Here is a 9,248-nt window from a genome sequence, read left to right as displayed (position 1 = left end):
AGCTGTGAATCCTGAGCTTCAATCCGCACCGCACATGTGTGAATCAGCTCTTTATTGGGTCACATCAGGCAGACCCGTATACTACACAGCTGATGGGAGATCTAAAGGTTATTGTACAATCAGATTGTATAGTGTGTGGTCAGCCTAATGCTAAATAACCCCTCCCCCCAAATCTTGCCTTGTTGGGTGTGGAAGTGATGGAGGACACTCTCCTCGGCTGAGATCTACCAGATCTACAGATTGAAGAAATATATGATCTCTACAAACGGTGTCATCCTATGAACCAGATTCACATTTCTCAGCAGATTTCACCAGATTCAGGTCAGATTTCCTGTCATATGATCATTTTACACGTCTCCTGACCCCCCCAGAGATCTTTATACGACCTTCTATTACCCATAACCCGGCATGGAGGGGCTCAGTGAAGGTGGTGGTGAAGGTGTGGAGGTGTCTGATGGGGTCACACAGATCATAAAAGGACAGCTGCCCGGCCTCATAATCCACATAGATCCTGACTCTATCAGGGGGGGTATCGGGAGATATGGGGATTGTTTTATCATCATGTGATAGATAACACCCACTGTTATACTTCCACAAACTCCAGGACTTGTTATTACATCCAATCCATGACTGCTCTCCTCTCCTCTCTATACTGGGATAACACATCCCGACTATGCAATCTCCCTCACTGACATCCACTTCCCAGTAATGTCGCCCCGAGGAAAAACTCCGACTGCTTAATACCTGGCCATAGTACTGAAATCTCTCTGGTGTTTCTGGACGATTCTGCTCTATATCTGACCTGGATGCAGTTTTCATGTCATCTGATATCTGTAGATTATTATGAGCTGTGTTCACATCCAGTAATAAGTCTGAAGCTTCCTGTATATTGAAGCATACATTTCCCCCTTTTATCATATCAGATATCCCTGTGTGTAATGTGTGTGAGATTCCAGCCACATCCAGATCCCCTCCATCATGGAGGAGTCTATCATGTCTCTCTCTGTCCTCATCATCTCCTTCCTCAGTATCACACAAGTCCCCTGTGTCTGATTCCTGGAGGACAGTCAGGGGGTCGGTCATGTTACACAGCTCCTCAATGTCCCCCATCTTCCTGGACAGATCCTTCTTCTTTATCTCAAGTTGATGGATCATCTCAGACAATGGACATGAAAGCCGCTCTTCCTGGCTGGCGATCTCCCTCAGGACTCTCTTCTCCAGGTCCTCCAGTTGTCTCCTGAGCTCTATGAACAGGGCAGTGACTCTCTCTGTTAGGATGAGAAGGAGAAGAAGCGCCTCTAAGTGCAGCATAACACTTTAATGAAGATGAGAAGTAGGAACCCTCCCATGTATGAGGTACAAGTAATGCATGAAATAAAGTGGTGTGGTGTAACATGGGACAGGAGGGGGTTGTCATCGGTGTCACTGAGCTGTCATCGGTAACAATGTGTCAGCGTTCCGCTGGAGCAGCGTGGTGGCTGGAGGGGGACAGCTGTGGAGTCGGCCGGCGTGCACGTCCTCCTCAAAGCAGGGTGGAATGCACGCTGGAACGCAGCGATGACGTGGGCGTGATGATGTCAGTTACCCAAGGTGCACTGCGACGCGTTTCGGAGCATGCGCTGGCCTGGAGAGGCGGAAGTGCGCTCCTTTATCAAGCCGGGGGAAGTGGGAGTCTGATAGTTGTATATATACGGAGTTAATCCTCAGAGGGGCTGATTGGCAATTAATTAACCAATTGTTTCAGCAATAATGTGATTCTACCATTGTTGTAAGGTGACACTGTGTGGTTAAAAGAGTACGGGAAGAGAATTAAAATTGTAAATGGATGAAAAAATAAGAAGTTATTAATAATGAAAAGAAAATGGTATGGGAAAAAATGAAACGGGGAAATGGAAAAATGGAAAATAGAGGATATGAAAAGAAAAAGGAAAAGGAAAAAAAATTTGGTGATCAATATTTATAAAATGGGAATAAAAATGGAAATAGAAATGGTCAAAATGAAAAATAATAATGTAAAATCAAATTTAATTATATGTAAAAAAAAAAAAAAAAAAAAAAATATATATATATATATATATATATATATATACAGTCATGGCCGAAATTGTTGGCACCCTTGATATTTCTCCAGGAAATCATGTATTTCTCACGAAACGTATTGCATTAACACATGTTTTGCTATACACATGTTTATTCCCTTTGTGTGTATTGGGACAAAACAAAAAAAGGGAGGAAAGAAAGCAAATTCGACATAATGTCACACAAACCTCCAAAAATGGGCTGGACAAAAGTATTGGCACCCTTTCACAACTGCGGATAAATAAGAATGTTACAAGCATGTGATGCTCCTGTAAACTCACCTGGGGCAAGTAACAGGTGTGGGCAATATAGAAATCACACCTGAAAGCAGATAAAAAGGAGAGACGTTCACTTAACCTTTGCATTGTGTGTCTGTCTGTGCCACACTAAGCATGGACAACAGAAAGAGGAGACGAGAACTGTCTGAGGACCTGAGAACCAAAATTGTGGCAAAATATCAACAATCTCAAGGTTACAAGTCCATCTCCAGAGAACTAGATTTGCCTTTGTCCACAGTGCGCAACATTATCAAGAAGTTTGCAACCCATGGCACTGTAGCTAATCTCCCTGGTCGTGGACGGATGAGGAAAATTGATGAAAGATTGCAACGCAGAATAGTCCGGATGGTGGATAAGCAGCCCCAAACATGTTCCAAAGACATTCAAGCTGTCCTGCAGGCTCAGGGAGCATCAGTGTCAGCGCGAACTATCCGTCGACATTTAAATGAAATGAAACGCTATGGCAGGAGACCCAGGAGGACCCCACTGCTGACACAGAGACATAAAAAAGCAAGACTACAGTTTGCCAAAATGTACTTGAGTAAGCCAAAAGCCTTCTGGGAAAACGTCTTGTGGACAGATGAGACCAAGATAGAGCTTTTCGGTAAAGCACATCATTCTACTGTTTACCGAAAACGGAATGAGGCCTACAAAGAACAAAACACAGTACCTACGGTAAAATATGGTGGAGGTTCAATGATGTTTTGGGGTTGTTTTGCTGCCTCTGGCACTGGGTGCCTTGACTGTGTGCAAGGCATCATGAAATCTGAGGATTACCAAAGGATTTTGGGTCGCACTGTAGGGCCCAGTGTCAGAAAGCTGGGTTTGCGTCCAAGATCCTGGGTCTTCCAGCAGGACAATGACCCCAAACATACGTCAAAAAGCACTCAGAAATGGATGGCAAAGAAGCGCTGGAGAGTTCTGAAGTGGCCAGCAATGAGCCCAGATCTAAATCCCATTGAACACCTGTGGAGAGATCTTAAAATTGCTGTTGGGAAAAGGTGTCCTTCCAATAAGAGAGACCTGGAGCTGTTTGCAAAGGAAGAGTGGTCCAAAATTCCGGGTGAGAGGTGTCAGAAGCTTATTGATGGTTATAGGAAGCGACTGATTTCAGTTATGTTTTCCAAAGGGTGTGCAACCAAATATTAAGTTAAGGGTGCCAATACTTTTGTCCAGCCCATTTTTGGGGTTTTGTGTGACATTATGTCATATTTGCTTTTCTGCCTCTGTTTTATATTTGTTCCAATACATACAAAGGGAATAAACATGTGTATAGCAAAACATGTGTTAATGCAATACCTTTTTTGTGTGAAATACTTGATTTTCAGGAAAAATATCAAGGGTGCCAACAATTTCGGCCATGACTGTATATACACACAAAAAATTATAAAAAAATTATTATAAATTAAATAAAAATGCATGAAAAAAAATATATACATTGGAAAATTAAAAAATAATAAACTGAAAAATTGCAAAATTACAAAATTTAAAAATTAATCAATAAAATGTATAAATGAAAAATAAAAAATAAGTAAATAAATAAAAATAAAATAAATAAAAAATGAAAAACATAAAATTTTCAAATAAAACATAAAAATGAATTGAAAATTAAAAAATAAGAATTAAAATAAAAAAAATATATATAAAATTAGATATGTTACACACAATGGTGTATGCTTGGTGAGATGGCTCATAAATTTATCTAGTGGCATAGGATGTGAAGATCACCTTGCAACAGTGGTATAAAAAATAATGAGGTGAGTAAAAATGCAGTATAACCATGGTAATGGTAATGATGACAATCAAATAGAATAATGACAATATTACAAATATAAAAAGAAAAGTACTAATAATATTAATGATGATGATGGTCTATGCATAATCCGCCCTTAGGTGATAATATAATTAATGTAAGTTGATACGTCTAGTATGGCTAAATACTAAATTATATAATTTTTTATAATATTTATCTGAGGTTGCAAGATGGCGACTGGAGCAGTCTCCTAAGCAAGGAGCTCCGTCGCCCCAGTGAAAATCCGCTGCCATCCGGGCGGCAGTGGACTTCACAGGAGCCCCGGAGACCCTACGGCCCCTGATGAGCACCCAGGGAGGAGTGCTGTGCCAATTTTGGGCCAATTCCGGAGCTCCAGAAATTGCAGCCTACCGCGGCCCAGGAAGCAGCGGCCTCGCGTAAAATCGCGGCTGGTTTGGGACGCCGCCGCCGGATCGGGATGCCGCCTTTCCACCCCCCCGACCCCTGCTGACTAACCCGCTCCTAGGGTGGGATGCATGCGGCCCCCTCTCCATCGGCCCCAGGGGCCACTTCAGGCAGCCCAGCATTGGAGGCAGGCTCAGCAGCAGGCTGTATTGGACACATGCCCAGCAGGAAGACAGCAAGCAGATACCTCAGCAGGCTCCCTGGCCCTCTCCACCTGCTTTAAGGGCCACTTCTGGCAGCTCAGCAGGATCGGGCAGCTGTGGTCCCCGACAGGGTCCTGCACGGCATCACCATCACTCTATCGATCCCCCGGCCTGGTGCGGCCGCATAGCCCGAGGCTCAGGCGCCCCAGGTCTTTACAGCGTCCCCTGCATCCGGGTAAGCCATCTCCATCCACCTCCATCCCCACCCCTGCAGCCAGGCAAGCCATCTCCATTTCTATCCATCCCCTTCTCCAATCCGGAGGTCTTCCCTGCGGATACCCACGGCCGTGTCACCGGGGTCACCCGTGGCCTGGTGCGGACATGTAGCCCATGGCTCAGGCACCCCGGCCCTAAACCCCCACCGACCTGAGCAGCGGCGTGCCACTGACATGCATCAAAGTTCTCCCCGAAGCCCCACTGTTCAGTCCATACCATCGGAGTGGTTCTGTCCCCCCTCAACCCACAGCTGACAAACCTGACCTAATGAGGCCAACTACGGCCTACAGTGACACAGCCTGGACCTCAGTGACACAGCCTGGAATTCTACCAACAAGGCCTCATCTGAGTCAACTCACCTATCCCCATACCAGAGGCCAGGCCGGCATATGGTTCCCCTGCTCCCCTCGCATCGGCTTCTCTCCATCGGCTTCAAGGGACATAAATTCATAACCTGGAACTTCCACCTGGGTCTTGAACCCTAGTAACGCTTACACCAAGCTAGCCACTAAACTCCAAGCAAAACTTCACAACGTCCTCCCTCAAGAACTAGCCACGCAGCGCTCCACAACTGACCACTCAGATTCCACTCACGCTGAACCCAGCCCAGCTTCCCCAAAGGAGAAGAACTCTAGCTGCAGGAAGATACTACAACAAGAAACTCTACTGCATGCTAGACAATCTCCAATCAAACGCCCCTGGAAACCATCTCTCCATATCTGATCCCCACTCCTCGCACCTTTAAAATGCCTCCTCTACTCCTCCTTTTCATATTTCTTTCTAAACACTTTCCTCCTTTGACCTCGCTACCACCAAAGAGGTCCTTAAGGTCTTCTTTGGTGGTCACCCTCCTCTTCCATCCTTTGCTCCCTCACTCACATCTTCAATCTCTCCCTCTCTACAGGTGCCTTCCCCTCCCCTCTAAAGCATGCGCACATCACTCCCATACTTAAAAAGCCCTCACTGGACCCCACCAACCTGAACAACCTTAGACCCATCTCCCTGCTGCCATTTACCTCTAAACTCCTAGAATGCTTAGTCTACAATCGCCTGAGCTCCCACCTCACCGACAACAACCTTCCCAACCCTTTACAGTCTGACTTTCACCCCCTACACTCCACTGAAACCGCCCTACTAAAGCTCTCTAATGACCTACTAACTGCTAAAACCAATGGCCACTATTCAATACTCCTACTACTCGACCTCTCTGCGGCTTTTGACACGGTTGACCATCCCCTCCTCCTCAAAAAACTAAACTCTCTTGGCCTCAGAGACTCCGCTCTCTCCTGGTTCTCCTATCTATTGCAGCGCTCCTTCAGTGTTACCAATAATGCTGCCTCCTTCTCTTCACTCCCTCTCTCTGTAGGGATCCCTCAAGGTTCTGTCTTTGGATCTCTTCTCCATCTACACCTCCTCCCTTGGTCACTTGATAAACTCCCACGGCTTTAAGTACCATCTCTATGCTGATGACACACAAATCTATCTATCTACCCCTCACCTCACCCCTGTGGGCAGCACAGTGGCTAAATGGTTAGCACTTCCGCCTAGCAGTACTCGGGTCGTTGGTTCGAATCCCAGTCATGGCACCTCCTGCCTGGAGTTTGCATGTTCTCCCTGTGCCTGCGTGGGTTTCCTCTGGGTACTCCGGTTTCCTCCCACACTCCAAAGACATGCTGGTAGGTGAATTGGATTCTGTCTAAATTGTCCCTAGTATGTGTATGTATGAATGTGAGTTAGGGACCTTAGATTGTACACCCCTTGAGGGTTAGGGACTGATGTGAATGTATAATATGTATGTAAAGCGCTGCGTAAATTGATGGCACTATATAAGTAGCTTAAATAAATACTAAGTGACATATTGGCATGAATGTCACTTCACTCCCTCAAACTCAATCTTTCCAAAACTGAGCTCCTAGTTTTTCCCCCAGACCGCGCCCCTTCCCCTGACTTCACCATAAATATCGATAACACCATCCTCAGTCCCTCCCCTCATGCCAGGGTACTAGGTGTAATCCTAGACTCCCATCTGTCCTTCCAGCCCCAGATCCAATCGCTGACAAAATCATGTAGACTTCACTTCCGCAACATCTCCAAGATACGACCGTTCCTAACCTCGGAAACCACTAAGCAACTTATCCACTCCCTTGTTATATCTCGCCTTAACTATTGTAACTCCCTCCTTATTGGCCGACCTCATCGCAGGTTATCCCCCCTTTAATCTATCATGAATGCTGCTGCCAGACTCATCCACCTCACTAATCGTTCTGTATCTGCCACCCCTCTCTGCCAATCCCTCCACTGGCTCCCAGTTGCCCAACAGTTAAAATTCAAAACACTAACAATGACATATAAAGCCATGCACAACACTGCTGCAATTTACATATCCAATCTTATCTCTAAATATCACCCAAACCGTACACTCCGCTCTTCGCAAGACCTCCTACTCTCTAGCTCCCTTATCTCCTCCTCCCATACTCGTCTCCAAGACTTCTCCAGGGTGTCAGCCATCCTCTGGAACTCCCTACCCCAATCTATCAGACTATCACCTACTCTACTTTTAGGCGATCACTGAAAACCCATCTCTTCAGGGAAGCCAATCCCACCCTCTGCTAACACTGGAATCCTCCACTCTTCCAACCACTCCATCCCCCACAGTGACTACCTACTGTACCATTCACCCCTCCCTCCTAGATTGTAAGCTCCAAGGAGCAGGGCACTCAATTCCCTCTTGTATTGAACTGTATTGTTACCGTATTGTCTCCCACTATAATGTAAAGCGCTGAGCAAACTGTTGGCACTATATAAATCCTGTATAATAATAATAAAATAATTATATATATAAATGTAGGTACGGGGAATGGAATTATTAACTATTTATGAAGCAGGGGGGGATGATGCATAGATATGATCACGATGTTGTGGTGGAGGGACTATATAATCTGGGACGGAGTTGGGAAAATTAAAAAATCGGGAAAAATAATTAAAAAAATAGAAAAATTAGAATATAAATACAAAATAAAAAAATTGTTAGACCTGTTAGACCAGCTGATTTTTCTTGTACTTTTCCCTTACGTTCCTGCAGACTCTGGACTCTTTTCTCCGTCTTCTCTGTCTCTGTCATCAGTTTCTGCAGAACGTTCCTCAGTTTCTGTTTCTTCTTCTCAGAAGCCTCATCCAGAGTCTCCACCTTGTGTCCCTGGTGTTCTCCAACCAAACTGCAGGACACACAGATACAGGCGGCATCTGCAGCACAGTAATATTTAAGAAGCTCCCTATGGATGGCACATTTTCTGTTCTCCATGGAAGTGGTGGGCTCAGTTAGGACATGTTCTGGTGACTTGCTGTGGATTCTCAGGTGATTATCACACAGAGAAGCTTCACACATCAGACAGGATCTAACAGCGGGTACAGGAGAGTGAATGCAGTAAGTACAGAAGATTCCAGTCTTCTTCTCATCTGGCTGAGTAGACCGGAAGGTCTCCACTATGTTACGTAGTGTGATGTTCCTGTGCAATGCAGGCCGATCCTGGAACTCTTCTCTGCACTGAGGACAGGAATAGCCTCTAGACCCCTCCTGTGTATCCAACGATCGATCAATACAGACCCGGCAGAAGTTGTGTCCACATCTCAGCATTACAGGATCGGTATAAATGTTCAGACAGATGGAACAGTCCAGCTCCTCTCTCAGATCAGCAGACGCCATCGTTGACAGCAGAAGAGAGAAATGAAAGTGAAAGTCTCCGACACGGAAAATCTAAAGGTCGTCTCACATTTCTCAGCACAGGGCGGGGCTGAGCTGGTGTTGCAGTTTTATCTTCAGGAAGTTTGTGGATAAAGCAAATGTTTATAAATTAAAGGGATATATTCCGACATTTGTGAACTGATCTGTCTTTTTCCCTTCCTTTCTTTCTCTCTCCTTCCTTCCTTTCTCCCCTTCCTTTCTTTCTCTTCTTTCTCCCCTTTCTTTCTCTCCTTCCTTCCTTCCTTCCTTCTCTCCTACAAAAAAATGTAAAACAAATATAAAATTGTAAAAAAATTAAATATAAAACTACTGACACTACCAGGTTGCAGAAGGTCGCTCTTGCATTCCGCCACTGGGCTCTGAGGAAAGGGTCCCCTGGCTTTGGGCTGCTCAGTCCAAAGTGCCCGGGCCTATTTTTTTCCCCAGTCCAGGCCTGGTTCGAAATATTGCAAACATATAATCAGGGGCGGACTGACCATTTGGAAACTCAGGCACTGCCCGAGGACCCGGGG

General features: G+C 45.4%; 1 protein-coding gene across 2 annotated transcripts; it reads right to left on the bottom strand.

Moving 5' to 3' along the window:
• Positions 1-342: 342 nt before the first annotated feature.
• Positions 343-8,698, bottom strand: LOC149450347 (E3 ubiquitin-protein ligase TRIM39-like). Of its 2 annotated transcripts, none has more exons than XM_089692048.1 (2): positions 8,028-8,698; positions 343-1,268 (listed from the first exon to the last, which is right to left on the bottom strand). In XM_089692048.1, exons 1-2 carry the CDS (start codon positions 8,695-8,697, stop codon positions 343-345), a joined length of 1,596 nt encoding a protein of 531 aa, XP_089548174.1. In that variant the 5' UTR covers position 8,698. The 2 variants fall into 2 exon arrangements, with proteins under 2 accessions (XP_089548174.1, XP_089548175.1); XM_089692049.1 differs by having other exon boundaries at positions 8,037-8,697.
• Between the last annotated feature and the right edge of the window lie 550 nt (positions 8,699-9,248).

This window comes from Staurois parvus, unplaced genomic scaffold (assembly GCF_062004578.1).
Source record: "Staurois parvus isolate SC_StPar_1 unplaced genomic scaffold, SC_StPar_1.0 ptg000575l, whole genome shotgun sequence".
Lineage (NCBI taxonomy): Eukaryota > Metazoa > Chordata > Amphibia > Anura > Ranidae > Staurois > Staurois parvus.
This window is presented reverse-complemented; position numbering and strand designations above follow the sequence as displayed.